At 34.5% G+C, this 26,873-nt stretch overlaps 1 protein-coding gene across 1 annotated transcript in view; it reads left to right on the top strand.

The window, feature by feature from the left end:
- C14H8orf34 (chromosome 14 C8orf34 homolog) overlaps positions 1-26,873 on the top strand; it is a 338,106-nt gene that overhangs the window by 121,224 nt on the left and 190,009 nt on the right. Inside the window, exon 7 of the mRNA XM_005689042.3 lies at positions 5,182-5,348. Coding sequence (XP_005689099.2) covers positions 5,182-5,348 — 167 coding nt within the window. The remainder of the gene's footprint in view (positions 1-5,181; positions 5,349-26,873) is intronic.

Genomic DNA, 26,873 nt, shown 5'->3' with positions numbered 1-26,873 from the left:
TCCTACATTGGAAAGCAGTTCTTTACTACTGAGAAGCCCCCTCTATATATTAGTAGAAGTCAGATAATTTTGAAAAGTCTAGATAATATTTTTTAGAATAAGTTTTTCAGTATAACTGTTTCTTGTAGTACTAACTGCAGTGAGTAAAATTTGAAGTGAAAATGAAAACTTCTATGAGGAAGTTGGAATGAAAAAGCATTATCAAGGCATGGCTTACACAAGATTGAGGGAAAATACTCATGGACTGAAATGTGACAAGAACTTAAGCTTTCTGTGAGTGTTGCTAGCTGAGCGCCACAGAAGAGTTTTTCCTGTGCATAGCATAGCCACAGTAACTTTGTGTTTCCTACATTAAATTTAGCAGCAACCGATAACCATTCTTTCTCAAGGAGAAAATTGTATTTTCTACAATGTAATAGCTTTCAGGGGTTTTTTACTTTGACTTATCAGTTGGTTAGAGGGAAGGAAATTCAGAATACTCGTTTAATGTGCTTCAGGCATATAGAAAATTGATTCTGTTTCCATGAGAAATAACTTTTAAATTATTTAAATAGTTGAAGTGTACTGTATAAGGAGAAGAAAACCATTTCTAAAAATCCATTTACCTTCTTTCATGAAATGTCAGATCAATTTCACCTGTCAATGAGGGTAATTTTATTTTTAACACTAGACATATGAAACACACTAGACCTTTTTCTTTATTCATTGCTAGATCTTTAGTTCTTAAATATAAAATAGAGAAATGTCAATTTTCATTGTGCTTTCATTTAGTCATAATAATAAATAGGAGCTATTTATTGCAAATGTTAGTCCTTCTATTTTCTTCCTAGCTTCAGTGAGCTTTTATTTCCTCTTGAATAGCCAATAAAGGAGACTTTCTCTTGCAATCCTACTAATATCTACTACCCAGAAAACTCAGGTCATGGAGCTCTCGCTCAAATATTTGTTTTGAAAGCTTGTTTTCACTTTTATTTTTCTCTATCTTTAAATAATGAGTTGCTATATTACCTCTATCTTTAAATAATGAGTTGATATATTACCTTTGAAACGAAGGAAGTGGTGAAAATCCTACTCAGATGCCCCATTAGAGAAAAAAGAAGGCATGCTTTTTGAACTAAATTTAAAGAGTAGCAATAAAGTTATGGGTTAGAAACTATATTCCATCATGTAATATAAAACCAGGATTTCTGAATTTATGCCAGGAGCTTACACAGCACTAAATTTGACTTGAATGAATAAAAATAGATTGGGGAGCAATTTCCTAGTGACTCAAGAGTCTGTTACTAGAGTATTAGCTTTTGCCCTTGAATAGTAATGACCTTGTCTTAAAACTTATAACTTGTCTTAAAAATTGGCTTGTCTTAAAAATATAACTTGTCTTAAAAATTAGCAGACTAATTACATTCTAGACTCCTGAAAGAGAAGACTTAATTTTTAAGGATGACTTCTGTTTTTCTCTCCCCCACTGGACCTCCTACATTGCCATTGTCAGTAGACATCTGCTATGTGAGTGAAGGAGGCACAGAAGACTGTGAGTAGACATCTGATAAATAAAAGTTATTTATATGAAGGGTTGTTCATAGTCTATCTTAACATTTTATCTCTTTTCCTATTATAGATTCCCCTCCTGTTAATAGTTCAGGTCTTATTTGAATGGTTGTTATTACAACACCCAATCTTTAGTACATCACTAATTTCCCCTCTCATTCAGAACAATACAGATATAATAGGCTGGACTTTCATCATTAGATTAGACAGGATTAAATAAATTGTGCAGTAAACCATTGAGAGTCTTATGAATAGACTCTTACCCACCATATTTTCCTGGAACTTTTAGAAAATGATACACTTTGCCTGAACTTTTTCCTTAGGTCCTACAAATACAGCATTGTGTGAAGAGGGTAAAGAACTTTAGTATACATAGCTGTCATCTGAAAGGTTAAGTGCTGGTTAAAATGAAGGCAATTATGAGGGCAATATAGAGAAACTAATAAAATACGACAAGACAATGTAATTGTTAATTGTTAAGAGAGTTTAAGAAAGTAAAGCATCTGAACAAGAAAACAGAAGAGTCATAAGAGAGAGGTGAATGTGTTAGGGGACGATTGCATGCTTTCTGTGATTGTCATGTGCTACCATTTGACATTGGTTGCTGTGGCTTGTCTAGGTGTTTAGTGGGAAGCATATATATTCATTGCACATTTAGAGTTATTAAAAATAATCACACATTGATAATATAAATGTAAATAAAAATTGAGTTAATAAACCTATATACTTATATTTTGAGCCATCTTAATTAGAATTTTTAATAGCTGATAATAGACTTCCTAAAATTACTTGCTAAATTATAATTGAATTTTTAAATAGGCTTATCAAGCCTTGAAAGCCTAATGAAGCTTCTCTAAGATGAACCACTTAAAGTAAGAATAACATCAATAAATATTATAGATCTTATAAATTGACTTTATTCATTGCGTGCATTGTTATCAGATGTAAATATGCCATAAAATGAATAGAAAATTTTATAACCTGGAAATATATATTAAATATTGAAAGCTAAATTCACTTCCCACAAGCAGTGCTCCTTTTCATTAAAGCTCATAACTGCTTCTGATATATTTGTTAACAAACCCTAGGAATGTTCCCCTGTCTTAGAGCTTCCCTGTTGGCAGCTAGAAAGAAACAACAAACAAGCAAATATATTAATTTATGCCATAAATTCAAGTAGTGATAAGAGGTATGATGGAAAATAACCAGAACAAGAAAGAAGAAAATGGATGGAGGGCACTTTTTAAAAAAAGAAGTCAAGAATAAAGAAATAATCATAAAATTGTCTAATTTTGGCTGTTGTGGGCATGTTAGAAAATATATAACACATGTGGCAGAGACCACATCAAACTTGGTAATTTATTTGCTATTCTCGAATATTCTCACTTGCAGACTTTTAGCATAAAGAATAGTGATTAATCAAAAGTGATTTTTCCAAAGTAATTAAAAAACAGAAATCTTAAAAATATCTAAAACATACAAAAATTGCACTTAATAACTCACAAATTTCTCTTTAAAACCAAAAAAGTATATAACTCTCATATATTTCAGAATGTTGATGAGGTAATTTTAATATATTAAAAATTTGCTCTCATTTAAGAATGTATTCATTTATTTAGTTAGGAAATACTTACCCTGATTCAAATAGTCATTTTATGAAACATATTGCTGGTTGTCTTTGGACTCATAGACTGATGGACTCGTTATTAGACAGCTTTTTGGATTCAATCTGCGTCTCGTTCTGGTAGCATACCACCGTCTTCATGACCAAATCATGAGACCAAAGAAAACACTCGCTTCACCGTTCATGAAACGGTCTTGGGCATTGTCAGCTGATGAATGGCTGGTTACACATTTGTTAGCTGCTGCTTGTTTCTCATTATTCACATTCCAATCTATTCGTTCATTTTTCGTTTCACTACCTATCTTTCCATTTCCCTGGATTCTCACGTCTCTCAAGTTGGAGGACTCATATTACATCTACTTAAATTAATTCTTATTTTATTAGAAAATATGAGATTCAAAAAGAAAGTGTGAATTTGTTAAATATTTATTGAGTATTAATTAACACAAGGTACTGTGCTAGGTACTGGGCGAGACCAATATGGAAACAAAAATTGTAGACTCCAAGTATTGGGTTGTACAGGTTTTCCCATAAGATGTTATGGAAAAGCAATACTTGCTTTAAAGTGAGGAGAATGGTAAGGACATATGTCTTATTTCTGCAGCTCAGTGCACACAATACTTGGTACATAGCAAGCAGTTAATAAATGTCTTGGTAAATAAATTATAAAAATATTACATTTAGACATACAAAGAAAAAAAAGAGCTCTTTTGCATAGTTTGGGAACGCATGTAAGAATTAAAGATTTTAAAATTTAAAAAAAAATTTAAAAAAAATAAAAAATTAAAAAAATAAAATAAAATAAAAAAATAAGTTAAAAAAAATAAAAAAAAAATAAAAAATAAAAATAAACTTGAATCCAAAAATCTACAAAAAAAAAAAAATGCAGCAATTGAGGGTGAAACTTTTTGTGATCTCTTCAACAACTTGGTCCTTAATACAAAGAGATCCTTTTAATTTCTGATTAAGAGTCAAGACAAAGGGCACAGATTTTCTTTCTAAGCTTCAGTGGTGAACTAAACAAGCTTAGCAGATAGCTCAAGAGAGGAATCATCCAGTTTTCCTACAAAAGAGACCACGCAGGGCGAGAAAAGTCTGACACTTACCAACCTGTGTTCACAATCAGAATGTAAAATAAAAGGGAGCAAGGTTAAACCCCCTGAAAGAGTAGGGCCAGGAGGAAGAGAGCAGATATCAAAAGGCAGACCATCCAGTGGGAGGAGGTAGAGGGGATGGCCACTTTCAATTGTCCTTTTCCAGGTGATCCTTGTTTAGAACTTATGTGTTAGACCAAAGCAAAGTGGAGTCCTGGAGTATATTAATGGGCTTTCCCACATGGCTCAGTGGTAAAGCAGAAAAGGCAATGGCACCCCACTCCAGTACTCTTGCTTGGAAAATCCCATGGACGGAGGAGCCTGGTAGGCTGCAGTCCATGGGGTCGCTAAGAGTCGGACACGACTGAGAGACGTCACTTTCACTTTTCACTTTCATGCGTTGGAGAAGCAAATGGCAACCCACTCCAGTGTTCTTGCCTGGAGAATCCCAGGGGTGGGGGAGCGTGGTAGGCTTCCGTCTGTGGGGTTGCAGAGTCGGACACGACTGAAGCAACTTAGTAGCAGCAGCAGTAGTGGTAAAGAATCTGCCTGCAGGTTTGATCCCTGGGTCGGAAAGATGCCCTGGAGGAGGAAATGGCAATCCACTCCAGTATTCCTGCCTGGAAAATTCCATGGACAGGGTAGTCTGGTGGTCCACGAGGTCCATGAGGTTGCAAAAAATGGACATGACTTACTGACTAAACAACAACAATATATATAGTCATTATACATTTAGAGTTTTTATTTTATTAGAAAATCTACAAACAAATTTTCGCTAGATTATTTTGCTAATATATGCATAGGTTTGCAAAGCAAAATAATCTAGTGAAAATATGTTTGTAGATTTTCTTTAGTTACCACAGCTAACTGATAATGTCATCATCATTGAAAACTGACATGGAACTATTTCTTCAGCTTAAAGGTGGAGCTCAAGACTAAAGGACTAAAACAGCAGCAACAGCAACACAAGAAACTTCTGGCAGCCATGCTTTCTCAAGATTCTTTTGAGTCTGTCCATAGTCCTACCCCATCTGTAACAGAAGAAGATATTGATAATGAAGATGATGCAATGGAATTGCTGGGTAATTTTAAAAATTAATAATTTCTCTTTCTCTTCTCTGGCATTGTAAAAGTGTGTAGTGGTTTAGAAATTTTAAAGGTTTTGAGTGGTTTTGTCATAGGGGAAAGAAACCACTTAACACACTTTTCATTAGACTTTCATGGAGTTGCATGTGAGAATTAAGTTGAAATCTACTCAGCATGTAAAATATTTATCAGACTGTATTTTGTGCTTTGTATAGGCAGCACTTACCTTCTCCTTGCTTAACTTTATTCTCTGCGCAATTGTGATACAAATTCAGGTCCATCTGCTTTATTCTGATTATTACTGCCTTGATCACATCTTCTGTCTATACAATATATCCAGAGTACCTATTTCAGAGTTCATTCCAAGCTGTCTCCCTATTGTTTCAAAAAACAATAGAAAAAGCAAGTTAAAGGGGAAGATAGTAAATTAATGTTTGTATGTCTTCCATAAACGACAGGAAAGTTTGCAGAGATTTCAGTGTTTTTATAGTCTTATTACTTTTATGGAAACCTTATTGGTGTTGTATATATGAGAAGTCCTTTTGTATCTTTTAATGAAGTAGATGTCTATTTTTGTTTCATCAGAAATCTCTGCATAGTAGTTTGTTTTTTAATTGAAATCCCTTTTGTAAAACCATAATTTCAAAGAAAGAAATGAAATTTTATTACAGAGTGAATGATCAACATATAAAACAGGGTTTTCATTTCAGTGATGTTATCTATTATATTCTAAATAATTCGGACAATTTTCAAATATTTTGTAACATTATACTAGGAAATGAAAAAATGATAGAAATCATTTGAATTTTTCAAATGTTTTACATATAGAAAAAGGACCCCCAGAAATATACAGATTTTTAAAAAGATTTTTTTTCTAAACTAGCTTCCTGGGTATTAAGTGTTTAGGGGAGTAAAATATATTATCATAATAAATGATATAGGTCTCCAAGGATAGGCTTACAAGGTGTTATTTAGTTAGTGATGGCAGGTTCACTGATGTTGTCTGATGTTATAATAACTGCATTCATTCCAAAATTGAGAAGACTGTGTCATGGCATTTTCACTTCATGCTGTCCATCTTTTTTTTTTTTTTTTTAAAGAACTGTTAAGTTTCATTGTATTTTTTAAGGGATCTCATCTCCCACCAGATGTGCCAGATGCGGTGGCTATACCTTCATCCAGCTTCTGCTCAGCAAACGTTTACTGAATGCTAGGCACTGAGCTTAGTCCTGGGGATGTAAAAATAATTGTGGTTTCTGTGTATGTTCCAGTGTTCAAAATGAAAATACAAGTACATCACTCAGTTTTCACTACAGGTGCTAATTTGGTTAAGCACAGAGTCGTACATAGGAATAGCATCCATTGCGGAAGAAGGGGCCGGTGATCAAGGAGTGCTTTCTGGAGAGACTTGTTCCTCTGCTGAGTCCCGGAGGATAGGTGGGTGGAGTTTGGCAGGCAGAGTGTGGTCCTGACCCTTGCAGGTTTGCTGATGCAGGAATGGATTCTTGTGCTCCATGACACTGCCTTTATGTTGTTCTTTTGCCCTCATCAGTAGCAGTGAAGGGGGCAAGTCTGGAATAGTGACTGTTCATGGATGTGGCCTGTGTGACATCAGTGTTGATGTATTGGTATGTGGATAATCGGTTGTACAGATATCCTTCTGTCTCATCCCTTTCCTTTAAATGACAGCTCATGGTCAGTTGATAGCCATATGAAGGCAGTTTTACTCTATCTTGCAGAAAGTATCTTTTGAAGAAATCCAGGCATTCTCTAAATCGCTCTGAGATTCCTGAGAACCTTAGGAATGTCTTATCAGAGTGGTTGTTGTTCAGTTGCTCAGTCGTGTCTGACTCTTTGCAACCCCATGCCCTGAGGCCCACCAGGCTCCTCTGTACAGGGATTTCCCAGGCAAGAATACTGCAGTGGCTTAGGAACTCATCTTGCTTCAGTAACACCAAGGGATTCTTTAAGGAGACTCAGGCGTCCACTCAGTATTGGCATCCCTATATTTCAGTCTGCTGTTCTGAAGTTTCTAGTCTCCCAAGATGAAGACCAAAAGATTGGGTTTTGGAGACTTCCTAATGTGAGCAATTAATAGCTGGGTCTCCGGGGTTTTTTTTTTTTTTTTTTCATTTAGACACTTTAGCCTGTGGTCTGACAAATTTAAGAATGAGAGGTAGTTGGAGGTTTGGACTTTTCTCCTTCTGAAATCTGCATATGTCAGCACAGGCAGATGGTGGTTTACTAACACTTATCTCTAGGTTATGAGATTTCTCTGCGATAATATAGAATATTCCAGGCACACTTGAATGTCCCCTAAAATAATGCCATATACAACCCTGTTGCCTAGCTGTCTCAGTGAACAAAGGTCATAATACAGAAAACTCTATCAGCAAATTATTGTGCCCAGAGACTTCATCAATTAAGTAAAATGTTCTTTGAATATGAAATATATTTGTCTCTAAGGCCCTAATATTCCTACTCATTAATATTATTCTATTATTTAGAAATATTTATTTAAAATGTAGACTCAAAGTTTTTTTCCAAAGTAGTATATGTAGGTTCATGACTTATAATGTTAGTTATGCCTTTAACTAATGTAGTGAATGACTGATCTCTTACATGAAATCAAACAGATGTCCATGAATAATTTCAGTTAGTGAAGGAGCTGAGAATTTTTCAGCCATGATATAGTAGTAGATAAATATGTGAAGTACAGGTATGAAATAAAATGGTTATTAAATTACTCAATTTTAAGAACTGCATCTTCAGTAGGTTTGTGCATTCCACTGGATTTTAAATCCTACACCAATCAATTGATGCAACATTCCTAAATCAATTTAGAAACTCTATAGTATCTATCTTCCTAGTCCTTTTAATATTAGATTTGCATCTTGTTTATTATTAAAGAATTTTGAGATAATCATTTTGAAACTCTGATTCTAGAAAAACATAAGTGATGTGATTGTACATATTTGAGGAAAATATAAATACCAAGTTCTTGAACTTGTTGGAAATCGAATTTTAGCATGTGAAATCATTGTAAACTGCAACAGACATATCTGGTATTTAAAATATCTTTTTGAATCTGCAGCATTGTTTAGAATGAATTTACTATAGCCTATGTGTTTTAAGGGTTTAACTTGTGATTGTTAACTATACTGTAACTGGCTGAAAGTTTTATTTATTATGCATGGGAAGCAGTCTATACACTTTGTGCACTGATAAATAAGTAAAAAACATAGTTACTAGTCAACGTTAATATAAGAGAAGATTATTCCTAAGTAAAAACTTGTTGATTTGAAGGGAAAAAAACTTTTAATTGAATTAGTAGAACTTATTAAGAGTAAATTATCGGCCCTTGTTTTGTTTGTTAAGGAATCTATTATTATTAATATATGCTAATATTTAATTCTTCACAGTTGTGTATTTGTGAATTTCTTTTCTAAGTGTACTAGACAAGTGAAAATATAAAACAATATCTATAATTTTAAGTAGATTATTTTCTATAATTACTTAAAATGCTATTTAAAAACTCATGATATAAAAGTAGCTTTTAGTATGGAATTAAGATATAGAAGTGTGTGTGCTCAGCTGTGTCCGACTCTTTGCTACCCTATGCTCTGTAGCCCACTAGACTCCTCTGTCCTTGGGGTTTTCTCAGGCAAGAATACTGGAGTGGGTTGCCATTACCTCCTTTAAGAGATCTTTCTGACCCAGAGACCAAACCCATGTCTCTTGTGTTTCCTGCATTGGCAGGTGGACTCTTTACCACTATGCCACGTGGAAAGCCTGTGATTAATATATAGCAGAGAATAAAATATCTAAACTTGTGAAATTTTAAGATACAACAATTTTAAGCAACTCTGAAGTTGGTGCTGTAATTATAGAAAAGGTTGAATAAGATATCTGCCAATTCATCTCAAATTAAGTAGTTTTCAACTTCAAATATAAGATGTTGTCAAATATTTCAATAATTATGCTAGAATTGATCACAATGAATAGAATGAGGAAGAATATTCACATTACTTTTAGAGTTGTTAAAGTGAATAACTTTTCGAAAGTAGTGAAACAAATACCTGTATATTTTACTCCATTCATTTGCCTACAAGATTTAAGGAACCTCATTAGTTTAAAAGATATTTCAGCTTGTAAATGTGAGTCTATTTTCATTATATTACATGGAATTTTCATTTTATTTTTAATGGGACTTTCATTGCAGTTATGTGTTTGATTATTCTGTATATAATTTATCCTCATTTTAAATGTCATCAGAACTTTTTGAAAGCTACTTTTTTGCACATTTTAGTATGGTATTACTTTAAAAAGCTTTCTCTTAGATTTTTCTCTGAATTGATGATGAGACAAATATCTAAAAATCACTTTTCAGAGAGGCTAAAAAAGAAAAACAGCTTTAGTTATGCTTTATAGTTCCTGGTCTTAGCTTATATATAATCATATCAAAATTAAAACTGTTTTGCTGAAAACAAGGTGATTGCAAATATATTTTATTTATTTTAAATTTAATAATTAAAACCAAGTATAATTATTCTAGTATTCTTTGCAGAATACAGTAATTGAATTTCTAAAACTCATTTGGGAGTATCTTGCCAAATTATGTAAGATATAAACTTAATTTTCTGGAAGGACTTATTTGTCAAAAGTTTGACAAATTACTATTTTTTTAATTGGATGCTTCTTAAAACAGACCATTCATATTTGCAGAATAAAAACATGCATTTCAATTAATGAGAAATGGATACTATCACTCATTGATGTTAAAGAAAAAAATGGAGAGGGCCTTTAAATGTTTAAAAAAGGATATGTCTACCCATCTCTATACCTGTATTTTAATAATCTAAAGCATATGATATAGTCTAAATCACAGAGGGACATTCTTTAAAACTTCATTTCTTTTGCATATTGATTATTGGGAACATCAGGATGTCAGCAAACTTATAATTTTAAAATGATATTATTTGTAGAAATTTTTCTTTTAAAAAGTATCAGGACTTTCCAAAATTATATTTATGGATCCTTTAATACTATCTACAAGATTGCTTTAAATATGGTTTAGAAATTAATTCAGCATATACAAAAGTAACTTAATACAGAATTAGTACATATTTGAGATTAAAATATCCAAATTAGTGGATGTTAAGACAGCAATTTTGAGCACTTCTGAAGTTAGTACTCTAAATTTAGAACATACTGAATAAAATACCTTCCACACCTCTCAATTTAAGTAGCTCTCATTTAAAAATATTAGGTAGTCTCAAAAATGCCAGTAATTACACTGGCAATATTAACCAAACCTTATAGAAAATTGGCACATATCGTTTTAAATGTTCACTAAATTAATTAGTACAATTGAAGAGCTAAGATGCATGTACACAGATGTGTGAAAATCTTTTTCACATGCTGAATAATAAAGATTTCCTCCTGTTTAGCCATGGGATATATTGTAAAAGAAATTCCATGAAATACTTCTGCTATAGAGTTTGTCCTATATTTCTGAATTCTGACTTCATCTTGCTTTTGTACCATCATTGCCTGCACAAATGCCAAGTGAGCTTGGTTTAAAGTGTAACCTGAGTGGGGTTAATAGCACAGTCCTTGTCTTTCTGGATTATAGTGAAAACATTTGAGAAAATCCACTGAAACACATTCTTCCATTCAGCAACTATCACACATCTGGTATGTGAACAGTGCTAGCACATATTAATAAACAGCACTAAGAATATTGTGCCCTCTGTGGAAATGACAACCCATTCCGGTATTCTTGCCTGGAAAATTCCATGGAGAGAGGAAACTGACAGGCTGCGGTCCGTGGGGTTGCAGGGAGTCAGACACAACTGAGCAACTAACACTGACCTCTTTAGGCTGTGAAAGAAGAGTGAATCTAGTGAATATTGGCATCTACATAGAAATCAAATATCCTGTAGAACTTTGCTTTAGCTCTCAATGAGTCCATTAATTCATTCATAGGATTGTTAACATTTCCACTGACAGTGACTCTGCACATTCCTGGGAGTTCAAATTTGCACAAATGCAGATATGTTTCATAAACTTGACTCTTCAGGGATGATTCTTAAGACTTGTTTTGCTTAAAAATCATTTGGGAAGCTTATTAAATGCCAAGTCCTATGGGCTTTATCCCCAATTTTTGTTTCATTAGATTTGGATACAGCCCATGAATCAACGTTTTTCAACATAATTGCCCTTCCTGCCATCTTGCAAGAGATTCTGTTGCAGGTGTTGTTCAGAACATATAGTGAGGAACTCTAATCTTAGTGTGTGAAGTCAAAGTGTTAGTCACTCAGTCATGTCTGACATTTTGTGACACAATGGACTGTAGCCCACCAACCTTCTCTTCCATGAGATTTCCCCTGCAAAAATACTGGAGTGGGTTGCCATTTCCTTGTCCAGGGGATCTTCCAGACAAAGGGACTGAACCCCAGTCTTCTGCATTGTAGGTGGATTCTTTACTGTCTGAGCACCCAAGGAAGCCCATATGGTCAATGCATTCTTTTGTTTGATGTGATATATCCTGAGGCAAGAGGAATAAAATATTAGAAAGTCTAACTTTTACAACAGAAAGTACATGGAATAGAGGTATCTGAGTTAACCAAATTCTTTTGAACAGTTTCCTGGAGATAAGGAAAACTCTTGCTGAAAAGCTCTGGGTGATGCAGTTTATATTACCTTATTATCTCTTTCTTCCTGATATCTTATTTAGAGGAGCACTTAAAAAAATGAACTGCTTAATGTAGAAAAATTCAGTTCAGTTAGGTTCAGTTGCTCAGTCCTGTCCGACTCTTTGAAACCCCATGGACTGCAGCACGCCAGGCTTCCCTGTCTATCACCAACTCCTGGAGCTTTCTCAAACTCTTGTCCATTGAGTCGGTGAGGCCATCCAACCATCTCATCCTCTGTCGTCCCCTTCTCCTCCTGCCTTCAATCTTTCTCAGCATCAGGGTCTTTTCTAATGAGTTAGCTCCTTACATCAGGTAGTCAAAGTACTGGAGTTTCAGCTTCAGCATCAATCCTGCCAATGAATATTCAGGACTGATTTCCTTTAGGATTGATTAGTTTAATCTCCTTGCAGTCCAAGGGACTCTCCCGAGTCTTCTCCAACACCACAGTTCAAAAGCATCAATTCTTTGGTGCTCAGCTTTCTTTGTAGTCCAACTCTCACATCCATACATGACTGCTGAAAAAACCATGGCTTTGAATAGATGGGTCTTTGTCGGGAAAGTAATGTCTCTGTTTTTTAATATGCTGTCTAGATTGGTCATAGTTTTTCATCCAAGGAGCAAGTGTCTTTTAATTTTATGGCTTCAGTCACCATCTGCAGTGATTTTGAAGCCACCAAAAGTTACATGTTAGGAAATGATTCTAGCATGGACCTGAGAACATGGTTCTGATGAGTTTCTATCTTAACATTAACTCTTTAGGATTCTTACCTTGCTTTCATTAGATGTGACTCACAAGCCTCCTTCACTGCCTCCTAGAAGTACTTCTTTAATATTTGGAACTGTATTTGTATACTCTTCGCTCTTCATTTGTGTCTCTTTTCAAAAATATCAGAACATTTGCAGATGATAACTAAGGTTTATATATAGATTGCCTTCTACATAAGTACAAACTTGTCTATCACCAAAAATATATGTTATCCTATATGATTTACTTTTATAGTATTTAATGAAGAATATTGCTTTTTTCCTTTAAAAAATTTTCCAATGGGCAAAGTAGATCAGCATAACAGAATGAAGTCAGTAGTTTGAAAAGAAAATTTAAACCTATAAGCAAATTATTGATAATTGTCTTTTATCTTACTTGTACATCTGTGTGAAAATTCCTTTATTTGAGAGAGAGCTGCTCTTAGTATATGTATGGATTTGTTGTTGTTGTTCAGTTGATCAGTTGTGTCCAACTCTTTGCAACCCCATGGACTGCAGCACACCAGGCTTCCCTGTTCTCCCCGCCTCCTGGAGTTTGCATTGAGTGCATGATGCCATCCAACCATCTCATCCTCTGTCATCCGCTTCTCTTCTTGCCCTCAATCTTCCCTGAGCATCAGGGTCTTTTCCAATGAGTTGGCTCTTAGCATCTGGTGGCCAAAGTATTAGAGCTTCAGCTTCAGCATCAGTCCTTCCAATGAACATTTAGGATTGATTTCCTTTAGGATTGATTGGTTCGAGCTCCTTGTTATCCAAGGGACTCTCAAGAGTCTTCTCTAGCACCACAGTTCACAAGCATCAATTCCTTAGTGCTCAGCCTTCTTTGTGGTCCAGCTCTCACATTCATACATGACTACTGGTAAAACCATAATTTTTACTATATGGACCTTTGTCAGCAAAGTGATATCTCTGCTATTTAATACCCTGTCTAGATTTGTAATAGCTTTTCTTCCCAGGAGCAAATGTATCAATATTATGACTACAGTAACCATCTGCCATGATTTTGGAGTCCAAGTAAATAAACTCTGTCACTTTTTCCATCTTTTTCCCATCTATTTGCCATGAAGGGTTGGGACTAGATGCTGTGATCTTAGTTTTTAATGTTGAGCTTTAAGCCAGCTTTTTCACTCTCCTCTTTCACCTTCATCAAGAGGTTCTTTTAATATGTCTTTCTTGCTTCGAAATGTTATAAATTTTCAACATAAACATTATAAGCTAATGTGCTTTTCCATGTTTAGGTCATAGCTTTTCACTGATTATTTTGCAAAAGCATGAGTCATATTGTTAGATGGTGCATATAGTGGGCTAGAACTCTTAAGACTGGCTTCAGCTCTCATGCTGCCTCTTGTTAGTTTTGTCACCTGAACTACAAATAATTCATTGTAAAGTGCAGATAGCAATATTTCTGTCACATAGGCCTGCTTTGGGAATAAAAATGAAGTATTCACTGAAAGGTGCCATTACTTTATTTCTTTTTGTCATGCTTAACAAAAGTATTTGGAAGAAGACACTGGAATTTATATGTAAACCTTTCCTTCCAAATAAATTCATATCATTTTACATACATGTTGTCTAGTTATAAGCAAAGGAAAAAGAAAGTAACTTTCTTTACTATTGGGAAACTGCCTTTTGACAGTAAAAATTTCCCACAAAACAGTAAAACAAAGGCATGAAGAGAAAGAATGTAAAACCACAAATGTATTTGCAAGTCAGAGCATTTGCTGGATCACTACAAGATACTGCATCAATTTTTAACATGGATATTTAACCAAGGACAAACATTATCCAATTTGGTTAAGGCTACAGAGGAAATTATTCCACTCTTTAATTTTCTTCCATGTAAATGTTTTTTTAGGAGGAAAACAAAAATGTTTTGTACTTACACATAAATGCCCACCAGTAAATGTTGAGCTGAAAGAAGGACTAGGAGGAGGGAGAGACAAGGAGGAAATACAGAAGAACTAGAAATTTATGTTCTGTGTTTACGTACTTATGTGTAAGTAAAGTCATAAATGTGTTGAAAAATCTATGACCTTCAAAAACTCTTTAAATTATATTGAGAAGTATGAACATATTTGAAAGACCACAATTCCAATGGTTTTACATTAATTCGTTATATAAACAAATCACAACCAAATTGAAAATCAGTATTAAATAATTTTAGGGTTTTGTTGCTTTTGAAATAAACTTGCCTATTTCAGATACTTAATAAAATGGTGATGTTATACTTCAAGATAATTTGTTTAGCCGTGGTAATGGTTTTTATATAATTTGACTGAATTTGAATAAAATTTGTACTCTGTGTAAGAGCCATTTGAAGCTGATGCAAAATTCATGACTTTATTGTATTTTTTTTCTTGGTTGAAAATGTGCAAATAAGTGTGACTAATTCAGCAATTATTTGCATTTTAATGTAAAAAACAATAGATATTATAGAGGCATTAAAACTTTTTTCTGAATTGCTTGAAAGTGCTTATATAACTATAGTGATCTATTTAGATTTTCATGTTATAATACCACTGATATGTTTTTAAAATTATCTTTAAATAGAAACCTTAAAATTATTGAAGTTGAACATTGAATATGCATTAACAGAAGAGTACTCTTAAAATTTACCAATTTTCAATATCGGAAAACAGTCATTTTTTTTGAAATGAAATTTTATCCAAATGTTTTAAACTTTTATAAGCACATTTTTCAAAATTCAAAATGTTTACCCTGGTCCTGTATATGACTTTCTTTTGGAGTGGAAATATAATTTTCTTTTTCAATAGTCTTATCTTCAGTAATTCCAGACAGGAAATATTCTTAATCGTAATGAATGTATTTTTGTTTGAAAACTGTTCTAAAGCTTTAAATAAAAGAGCGCTAAAGTCCACAATGGGAAAAAATATGACAGTGTTGTAATGGAGGTAAATTAGATTTGATGACTTATATTTTACTTTTCAATTTTTCAGTTAGTTGCTGTTTGCAAAAGATGATTGAGTGCCTTATGTTGGTATAGAATGAATTTGCTTATGTTGGAATAGAAACTTAAAATTCCATATAAAATTATAATTTCTTTAAAACTTAGTTTTTCAAGAATTATCAGAAGGGGGTTTGTTAGGCCAACTATTTTCATCTCAAGTGCTGTCATACTTACTCATTAATCACTGACATTTGTTTGGATACTCTGTATTTCAAGACTTTAACACAGAATATTATTAATATCATAAAACAAGATTGAAATTAACCTTATGAAATTAATTTTATGGAAGATAATTGAACATGGTGTTAGAAATAACAAGAGCATGTACTAGCTTTGTTTTCAGGTAGTCGTATTTATAGGTTTCACTGTTGCTTTTTATTATTGATTTGAGAACAGTAACTTCCTTCTTCCAAATATCAGATTCATCGTCAGAAAAACGGGAATTATAACAATACTTATATCATAGGATTTTATGAAGATTAAGTAAAATAGTTTATGTAAATTGCTCAGTGTATCTGATAAAGGATTAGACCTAGGAAAAAAGGTTTGTTGCTGTAATTCATATCATTTTTATATCAGTTCCTTTCCTGTCTTCAAGGAACACATGAGGTTGAGTACATTTAAAAAGGATAATGAGACCATAAGATCTTGTCCTTAAGGATTTATTACCTTTTGTCATAAATATTTAATCTAGATGCACTCCACATTTTAGATATAATTTCAACAAGTATTCTCTACTTGATATTCAAGTCCTAATGTTTTCCTTTCTTTTAAAATTCACAAGCAACTAGGGAACCCAAAGCCGGTGCTCTGTGACAACCTAAAGAGGTGGGAAAGGGAGGTGGGTGGGAGGGAGGTTTAAGGAGGAGGGAACGTATATGTACCTATGGTTGATTCATGTTGATGTATGGCAGAAACTATCACAACATTGTAAAGTAATTATCCTTCAACTAAAAATAAAATAAAATTTTAAAAAATCACAAGCAGCTTTTTCAAAAGATTATGTTTCATGAACCTAAATTTTTACTAATTTTTATAATGTCTTAGAAGGAATCTTGGCCCTTTTTTCCTTTTTAAGACAGTACCCTCAGTTTAAGAGAACATTATAATGTTCGAATTCTTCTAATAACTTGACTAAAGAAATTATTTTGAGCAATTTGAAATATGAAAACTTTTAAAAGAAAAAGTATGAAAAGCTGAAAACTTATGTCTGATTTTCTCCTGTATTTATTTTTGTTACCAGGTTACTGCCTCCCTGATTAAAATCATGGACATTCTTAGGCCCTTCTGTAGCATAGAGAAGATGATACCTGGCTTGTAGAAACAACGACTTTATCAGCCCCCATGAATCCCAGTTTATAATGGGAATATGATATGATATAATGGGAATATGATTCCAAGACTAGGTCAAAGAAGTAAACACTTTTCAAAACTTATGCAGGCTATATGCATTTTCATATTATAATATGTTACTTTATTTTCTGACAGTTTAGATAATTCATATCTAATAATAAAAGCAAAAATATCAAGAGAGAAGGGGGGCAGGGTTCTTTCCTATTTTTCCCCAGGCTACAGTCTGATGTTCTTGTCTTCTTTATATGGACTTTGGACATTTATAATCTAAAACTTTCAAACTGTTGTTGTTTCATCACTAACTTATGTCTGATTCCTTTGTAACCCCATGAACTGTAGCCCACACAACTGAGCAACTTCACTTTCACTTTTTACTTCCATGCATTGGAGAAGGAAATGGCAACCCACTCCAGTGTTCTTGCCTGGAGAATCCCAGGGATGGGGGAGCCTGGTGGGCTTCCATCTGTGGGGTCGCACAGAGTTGGAGACGACTGAAGCGACTTAGCAGCAGCAGGCTCTTCTGTCCGTGTGATTTCCCAGACAAGAATACTGTAGTGGGTCGCCATTTCCTTCTCCAAGGGATCTTCCTGACCCAGGAAATGAACCCATGTCTCCTACACAGGCAGGCAGATTCTTTACCACTGAGCACCAGGGAAGCCCAGACTCTCAAATAGCATTGTTAATATTTAATCTCATTTGATTCCTAACATCTTGGTTTCTGAGTTAAGGACATCTTTTGTAGAAAGTAGTTTAAGATGGAAATGTATCTCTGTACATATATAAACACCAAAAGGACAAACAAGCTCCACGTAGCCCTGTTTATTAAAGAAAATTACAAATGTGAAAAAAGTTATCCTCCAATATAAAAGATTTTAACCAATAGAAAGAAAATCCTAAGATGATACATGAAAAAAAATCACAGAAGTAACATTCTTTTTACAATAAATTTTATTTATTCAATCATAAAGCTATTCCCTTTTCCACCAAGGGACAGTCATGGTTGTTTCTTTAGAAATCCCATCTTTGTTTAAAATACACTTTACAACCATAAAGTGCAATGCCATCATAATATACACATTTATATATTTATTTATTATATCATTGCTTTCCCTAATAATCAGGAGTTTAAATAATTCTCAGTTAAAAAAAAAAGCAAGAAAAGTCATATGTGCTCATTATTGGCCTTATAATAGCTTCAGAATCTTAGCATTTCTGTGTTACTGAATGTTCAGATATGCATACTGTCAAGATGATTATATTTTCATTATCTTCCTGATAAGTGGAGAATTTTAAAAATTTGAGCAAAGAATGATTCTTTGGGGGAAAATTATTGGCACCTATAAGTCAGTGGCTGCAGGGAGATGGTGATGGACAGGGAGGCCTGGCGTGCTGCAATTCATGGGGTTGCAAAGAGTCGGACACGACTGAGCGACTGAACTGAACTGAACTATAAGTCAATGAGGAAAATTTTAGGGACTTTCAATATCAAATTTTCTTGAAAAAAGTATTATTTGTTTATTAAAAGGTAGATATTCATTTAAAGGACATGGCATTACAGAGGTCAAAATAAATAAATAAATGTTACCCAGAAATAGTTACTTTTATATTCAGTGATGTACTTTCTAGGTATTTATATATATATATATATATATATGAAACATAATAATATTAACATTTAAGTGCATTACAGTATGCAGTGCACTGCACTGGGTACTTTGTGTGTGTTACTTAATCACAAAAATACCATGGAGTAGACAATAAAATTATTCTTGCTCAATAGAAAAGAACACAGATCCTTGCAAAGCAAAATTACTTAGATTACATGATTGGTGCACAAGAGTCAGATTCCTAAGCCTTAAGAAAGTGAAGTTGCCCAGTCCTGTCTGACTCTTTGCTACCCCGTGGACTGTAGCCCACCAGGCTCCTCTGTCCATGGGATTTCCCAGGCAAGAATACTGGAGTGGGTTGCCAAACACTAACTGTGGAATACATACAAATTAAAATATCCACTTATGTTAATATTATATAGGCTTACTTGCTTATACGGGCAGTTTTCACATAGTCAACAAAGTTTTAAAATTTAACATCAGAATGTTCTACTTCTATTCATAACAGAGTTTAAGGTTTAAAGATCAGGTAGGTGAAATTAAAAGGAATTTGACCTACCTGATCTTTAAGCTATAAATTTTTCAGTCAGCATATGAATCTTGCTTATTTATCCAGGCTGATGATGTCTTCCTTTTAATTAGTAAGTATAAATTACATTTATACTTAATGTAATTATTAATATGCTTAGTTTTAGATTGAATGTCACACTATTTGTTTTCTATTAATATTTGTCCCAGCTGCCTTGTATTCCATTGTTCCTCCTTAGCTGAATATTTTTTAGTATTTTGTAATGTTTTCTATTAATTTTTAAGCTAAAGCTCTTATTTATTTATTTATTTTTCATGCTTGCCTTTAGAAGTAAAGCAGTATCTCCCTAACTTATTACAGTCTACCTACAAATGGGCTTTCCTGGCAACTCAGATGGTAAAGAATCTGCCTGCAGTGCAGAAGCCCTGGGTTCGATACCTGGGTTGAGAAGATTCCCTAGAGAAGGAAATGACACCTCACTCCAGTATTCTTGCCTGGAGAATTCCATGGATAGAGGGGTCTGGTGGGCTACCATGAGGTCACAAAGAGTCGGACACAGCTGAGCGACTAACACTTTCTTTCATTTCTCAGGTGAAATTAAGAGGATGGGAAATACATTACATGCCAAAAGTAGGTACAAGAATGTTCCTACAGCACAATGATGAAAAGCACATTCATTAGAAAGACATAACAATTGTAAATATGTAGGCATTTTAAAATATTTGAAGTAAAAACTGACAAAATTTAAAAAATAGACAGCTGGCTAATCATAGTTGGATATTTAATACATTTCTGTCAATAATTGATAGAAAAAGTAGATGAAAATCAGTAGGGATATGGAAGGCTTGAACATTACTATCAACATTTATTGTAGGTTGCAGTTTTCAGTGTACTTCAACAATGCAGAGACATTTTCATGTGTTGATAGAATGTTCATCAACATAACCTGTATGCTGAGCCAACTTTCTGTACTTGGATCACAACAGGATTAAATTATATATCAATAAGACAAGTAGGAAAATTCCAAAATTTGGTAACTAGTTCTTAACACACAGATGAAAAATCAAAATGGAACTTAGAAAATAATTCAAACTAAAAGAACGAAGATACAACATACAAAATTTAGGGTAATGTAATCAAAATATTGCTTAAAGGAAACTTGAGTTTTAAACAAAAGAAATTTTAAAATTATTGATGTAAGTTTCTACCTCAAAAAGCTAGAAAATAAATACAAATTGAATTCAAATAGATTGAAAGAGGGCTTCCCTGGTGGCTCAGTGGTAAAGAATCCACCCGCCAATGCAGGAGACCCAGCTTTGATCGCTGGGTCATGAAAATTCCCTAGAGGAGAGCATGGCAACCCACTGAAGTATTTTTGCTAGGGAAATCCCACGGACAGAGGAGTCTGGTGGGCTACAGTCCATAGGGTCCACAGAGTCAGACATGACTGAAGTGACTTAGCACAGCAGCACAGGTTGAAAGAAGGAAATACAGATAAGGATGGTAATGAAATACCATTGATGAAATAGAAAAAAAAAGGCTAGCAGAATATTACAGTGCTGAAACTAATAAATTCTTAGTAATACTGACCAAAAAAATGGTATATAAATGCAGTTTACCAATATTATTAATACAGAGGAAAGACAGGATCAAACTTTACCATAGATCTTACAGACATAAAGGATAACAAAAGAACATTGCAAGTAAATTTAACTCAGATATAATGGGAAAAAATCCTGGCGAAACACATCATACCAGAGATAAAACAAGAAAAAATAATTATATATGTATATATATAAAAGAAACAATTCATAAACAAAATTCTTCCCCAGGAGAAAATTTCAGGTTCAAGGTTTCAGTGGTGAACTCTGTCAACAATGTAACACACCGTTTCAGAAAATAGAGAAAAGGGAAATTTTCTCAGATTGCTTTGAGATCAGCATGGTTCTGATATTGAAACCTGACAAAGACATTAAAAGAAAAAAATCACAGATGAATACCCCTCATGAACATAGATATATGTGTTCTTGACAAAATATTAAATTAGATCTGTATGATTCAGTACAATTGAATCAAATTCCTAATGGGATTTAGAAAAATAATTGATGAGCTGATTCTAAAATTTATATGGAAATCATGACCTTGAATGACCAAAATCATCTGAGAAAAGGACAGTGTCTGTGGAATTACAATCCCTCGTTTCAAAACTTACCATAAGGCTATAAGAAGACTGTGGTATTGACATAAAACTAGACCAACAAATCAATGGAATGGATTAAAGTCCAGAAATATATCTGGTGAGTTAGTTTGCAACAAAAGCTTCAAGGCACTTTGATATAGTAAGGAAAACATTTTCAAGGATTAGTGCTGAAACAATTGGATAAATATATAGAAAAAGAATGAACTTTGGTCATCTACTTCATACCATAACAAAATTTATTTTGAAATGAATTACAAGTGCAGACATAAAAGCAAAGATTCTGAAACTTGTAGGACATGTAGAATATATTCACAACCTTGGGGCAGGCAGAGATTTCCTAAAGATTAAAAAAAAAAAATCACGAAGGATATAAGAAAAATTTGAAAAATTAAACCTCATTAAAATTAGAAATTTCTCCATAGCAAATAAAAATAAAATAAGAGGAAAATAAACAAAATATAAAGGCACTCCACTGACTGGGTATATGCAGTATATCTAACAATGGACTTGGAACTAGAATGTATACAGTTGTTGTTTAGTACTAAGTCCTGTCCTACTCTTTTGTGACTCCTTGGACTGGTTATTTATCACTAAGCTACCTGGGAAGCTCATAGAATATATACAGAGCTCCAGCAAATCCATTTTTCAAATAGCCTAGTTAAGATAGACCAAAGATTTCAATGTATAATTCACAAAAGGAGGTAAACAGTAAATAAGCACGTGAAAAGCTGTTTAACATCATTAGCCATCAAAGAAATGCAAATGAAAACATTATTGAAATACCTCTTCCCACCAGTTAGAATGGCTGAAATGAATGTTGTCAAGATTGGAAAGTAGCTGAAATTCTCAAACATTGCTCATGGGCGTAAAATTTTATAGTCACTCTGGAGAAAATGGCAGTTTCTTGTGAAATTTAATATGTACCTATCCTGTGGTCTAGTAGTTCTTGGATATTTTCCCAAGGGAAATGAAACATATTCACAAATATTTGTATGTTGAAGTAGTTTTATTCAAAATAACTCAAACAGAAAACTATCAAAATTACTATCACTGCAAACAATCTGTATATTCACATAATGGAACACTATTCAATAAAAATGAAGTAAATACTGATACATTTAATAATATGAATCTCATTGCTATGGACTGAATCATTTCCTGCTCTCCCACCAAACTCATATGTTAATGCCATAACTCCTAATGTGATAGGGTATATTTGAGATAAGGCTTTTATGAAGTACTTAAGGCTACATGTCATAAGGCTGGGTTCCTAATTCAGTAGAATTGTGGCCTTCTAAGAATAGGAAGAGTTCTTTCTCTCCCCTCCTGTCTCCATTTCCTGCATGAACTGAGGAAAGGTGGTGTGAGAACAGAGGGAGAAGGTGGCCGTCTGCAACCCGAGGCAAGAGCTCTCCCTTGTAAGACCTGCTGGCATCTTGACCTTGGACTTTCCAGCCTCCATAACTGTGAGAAAATAAATTTCTGTTGTTTAAGTTACCCAGTCTAAGATATTTTGTTATGGCAGCTTCAGCTGAATAAGATACTCATAAACATGTTGAATGAAAGAAACCAGACAGAAATGATTACATGCCATACTAATTTAATCATAAGAAATTCAAGAACAGGCAAAACTAATTTATGGTGATAGAAATCAGAACATAGCAGGGATTGGCATGAGAAAACTTTCTAGGGTAATTGAAATATTTTATATCTTTACTGGGATGTTCATTTCATAGGTGTATACATTGATTGGAACTCATTTCCTTTGTCAAAACTTGTATTTACATTTCACTGTTAAATTTGAATTAAAAATAAACTAGCGATTTTAATATATATAAATCATGAGTGCCCCTTCAAATATATAAAAATCATAGCTATGTAATATTGCATCATAAAATATTTGAGGAGTCAAAATGAAAGTTGACATTTGTAAATGTTTCTGAAATGAAATGATTAAATGTTATGTAAAAGACTGAGGTATGAAAGTAATTCAAGACAATCATAGGGGCACTTGCTGTGGAAAAATGTCTCATAACCGTGACCTCTGATAAATTTTCCAGAAGTCTGTGCCTATTGTAGCATGATGTTTCAGTAATTCTGAGCAGAAACAGGACTTGTTATTTTAATTTTATAATAACACTTGGAAAAGCAGAATTTGATCTTTGATGATTAATATCCTAGTTTGAATACCCTTTGGATATGGTCATATTATCTTTTATTTGATATACTGAAATTTCCTTTCTTATCAATTTGTCTATGCTATAAGGAGTTTAAGATGTGGAAATGTGACCTGCAAATGTCCTTATTATCAACTGCAAATGTATGGTATTAAAACACAAATCTGCTCATATTCTTTTTTTAAACATCTTTCTTGATACGTACACATAACATAAAATACACTCCTTTAAAACATATAATTCAGTGGCTTTTACTATATTCACGGAGTTGTGCAACCATCCCACAATCTACTTCAGAACATTTTCAATACCCTAAGGAAACTAAATTAGCAATCACTTCTTGTCCCTGACATTACCCAGTCCCACACCTCTAGGTAATCAATAATTTATTATTCTGTCTTATGGGTTTGCCTGTTTTGAGCTTTTTAATATATGTGGTCTTTAATGAGGGACTTCTTTTGTGTAGCATAATGTTTACAAGATTTATCAATGTTGTAGCTTGCATTTGTTCCTTATTTCTGTTTCTTTCTTTTGAAAATTTTAGGTCTTACAACATTTTTAGATTCACAAGACAATTAAGCTGAAGCACAGAGATTTCCCACATTCCATCCTGTTTGGTTTGCACAACCTTTCCTGCTATCAGCATCCCATAGCAGAGCAAATGTTATAATAAACGAACATGCATCGACACATTATCACCCGAAGTTCATATTTGATATCAGTGCTCATTTTTGGTGTAGTTCATTCTTTTAGATATGAAAATTGATTAATAATATGGATGCCCCATTATAGTATCTTATGGAGTAGTTTCACTTCCCATAAATCCTCAGTGCTCTGTCTATTCATGCATCTGCTGCTGCTGCTGCTAAGTCGCTTCAGTTGTGTCCGACTCTGTGCGACCCCATAGACAGCAGCCCACCAGGCTCCCCCGTCCCTGGGATTCTCCAGGCAAGAACACTGGAGTGGGTTGCCATTTCCTTCTCCAGTGCATGAAAGTGAAAAGTGAAAGTGAAGTTTCTCAGTCGTGTCCGATTCTTAGCAACCTCATGGACTGCAGCCTACCAGGCTCCTCCATCCATGGGATTTTCCAGGCAAGAGTACTGGAGTGGGGTGCCATCTCCGATTCATGCATCTAGCAACCCCTAACAGTCCCTGATCCTTTTGAACTGTCTCCATGGTTCTTTCTTTTCCAGGGTATTGTAAAGTTGGGTCATACTGTGTGTAGCCTTTTGAGTTTGGCGTCTTTCACTTAGTAATATGCATTGAAGCTTCCTCCAGATCTTTTTATGGGTTGATAGCATTTCTTTTTAACACCAAATAGTATTTCATTTCTCAATGTACTACAGTTTTTTTTCCATTCTTCTACATGTTGGTTGCTTCCAAGTTTTGGCGGTCATGAATAATGCTGCTAAAAAACATCTGTGTGCAGGTTTTTCTGTGGTCTTAAACATTTTTCAGTTCATTGGGGTGAATACCAGAGAAAATGATTGCTGGGTTGTTTTGTGAGAATGTGTTTAGTTTTGTAAGAAACTGACAAACTCTCTTTCAAAGTGGCTGTACTAGTTTGCATTCCCACCAAAGAATGAGAGTTTCTCGCTCCACATCCTTTCCAGCATTTGGTATAACAAGGTTTTTTAATTTTACAGTTGCAGTAGGTATCCAGTGGTGTCTAATTGTTATCTGCAATTCCCTAATAACATGTGATGTTGAGCACATTTTCATGTGCTTATTTACCATCTATATATCTTCTTCGGTGAGGTAGGGTCTGTTCCTATCTTTGGCCCATTTTTTTTTAATTGGCTTGTTTTCTCTTCGTTAAACTTTAAGAGCTACTTTGTTTTCTTTTGACCATTTTTCCCATCTTGTATATCCTCTGTGTATTTTGGAGAAGAGACTTTCATCAGGTGTGTGTTTTGCAAATATTTTCTCCTCGTCTGTGGTTGTCTTCTCATTCTCTTGACATTGTTTCACAGCAAGTCTTTGAGGGGCTTAATATTTATTTTTATTTGTTTGGCTGTGCCAGGTCTTAGTTGCAATGTGTGAGATCTAGTTCCCTGTTCAGTTCAGTTCACTTCAGTGGTTCAGTCGTGTCCGACTCTTTGCGACCCCATGAATCACAGCACGCCAGGCCTCCCTGTCCTTCACCAACTCCCGGAGTTCACTCAGACTCATGTCCATCGAGGCAGTGATGCCATCAAGCCATCTCATCCTCTGTCGCCCCCTTCTCCTCCTACCCCCAATCCCTCCAAGCATCAAAGTCTTTTCCAATGAGTCAACTCTTTGTATGAGGTGGCCAAAGTATTGGAGTTTCAGCTTTAGCATCAGTCCTTCCAAAGAAATCCCAGGGCTGATCTCCTTCAGAATGGACTGGTTGGATCTCCTTGCAGTCCAAGGGACTCTCAAGAGTCTGCTCCAACACCACAGTTCAAACCCATCAATTCTTCGGCGCTCAGCCTTCTTCACAGTCCAACTCTCATAGCCATACATGCCACTGGAAATACCACAGCCTTGACTAGACGGACCTTAGTCGGCAAAGTAACGTCTCTGCTTTTGAATATGCTATCTAGGTTGGTCATAACTTTTCTTCCAAGCAGTAAGCGTCTTTTAATTTCATGGCTGCAGTCACCATCTGCAGTGATTTTGGAGCCCCCCAAAATAAAGTCTGACACTGTTTCCACTGTTTCCCCATCTATTTCCCATGAAGTGATGGGACCGGACGCCATGATCTTCTTTTTTTGAATGTTGAGCTTTAAGCCAACTTTTTCACTCTCCTCTTTCACTTTCATCAAGAGGCTTTTTAGTTCCTCTTCACTTTCTGCCATAAGGGTAGTGTCATCTGCATTTCTGAAGTTATTGATATTTCTCCTGGCAATCTTGATTCCAGCTTGTGTTTCTTCCAGTCCAGCGTTTCTCATGATGTACTCTGCATAGAAGTTAAATAGGCAGGGTGACAACATACAGCCTTGACATACTCCGTTTCCTATTTGGAACCAGTCTGTTGTTCCATGTCCGCTTCTAACTGCTGCTTCCTGACCTGCATACAGATTTCTCAAGGGCAGGGCAGGTGGTCTGGTATTCCCATCTCTCTCAGAATTTTCCACAGTTTCTTGTGATCCTCACAGTCAAAGGCTTTGGCATAGTCAATAAAGCAGAAATAGATGTTTTTCTGGAACTCTCTTGCTTTTTCCATGATCCAGCGGATGTTGGCAACTTGATCTCTGGTT

This window comes from Capra hircus, chromosome 14 (assembly GCF_001704415.2).
Source record: "Capra hircus breed San Clemente chromosome 14, ASM170441v1, whole genome shotgun sequence".
In the NCBI taxonomy this organism is placed as follows: domain Eukaryota; kingdom Metazoa; phylum Chordata; class Mammalia; order Artiodactyla; family Bovidae; genus Capra; species Capra hircus.
This window is presented reverse-complemented; position numbering and strand designations above follow the sequence as displayed.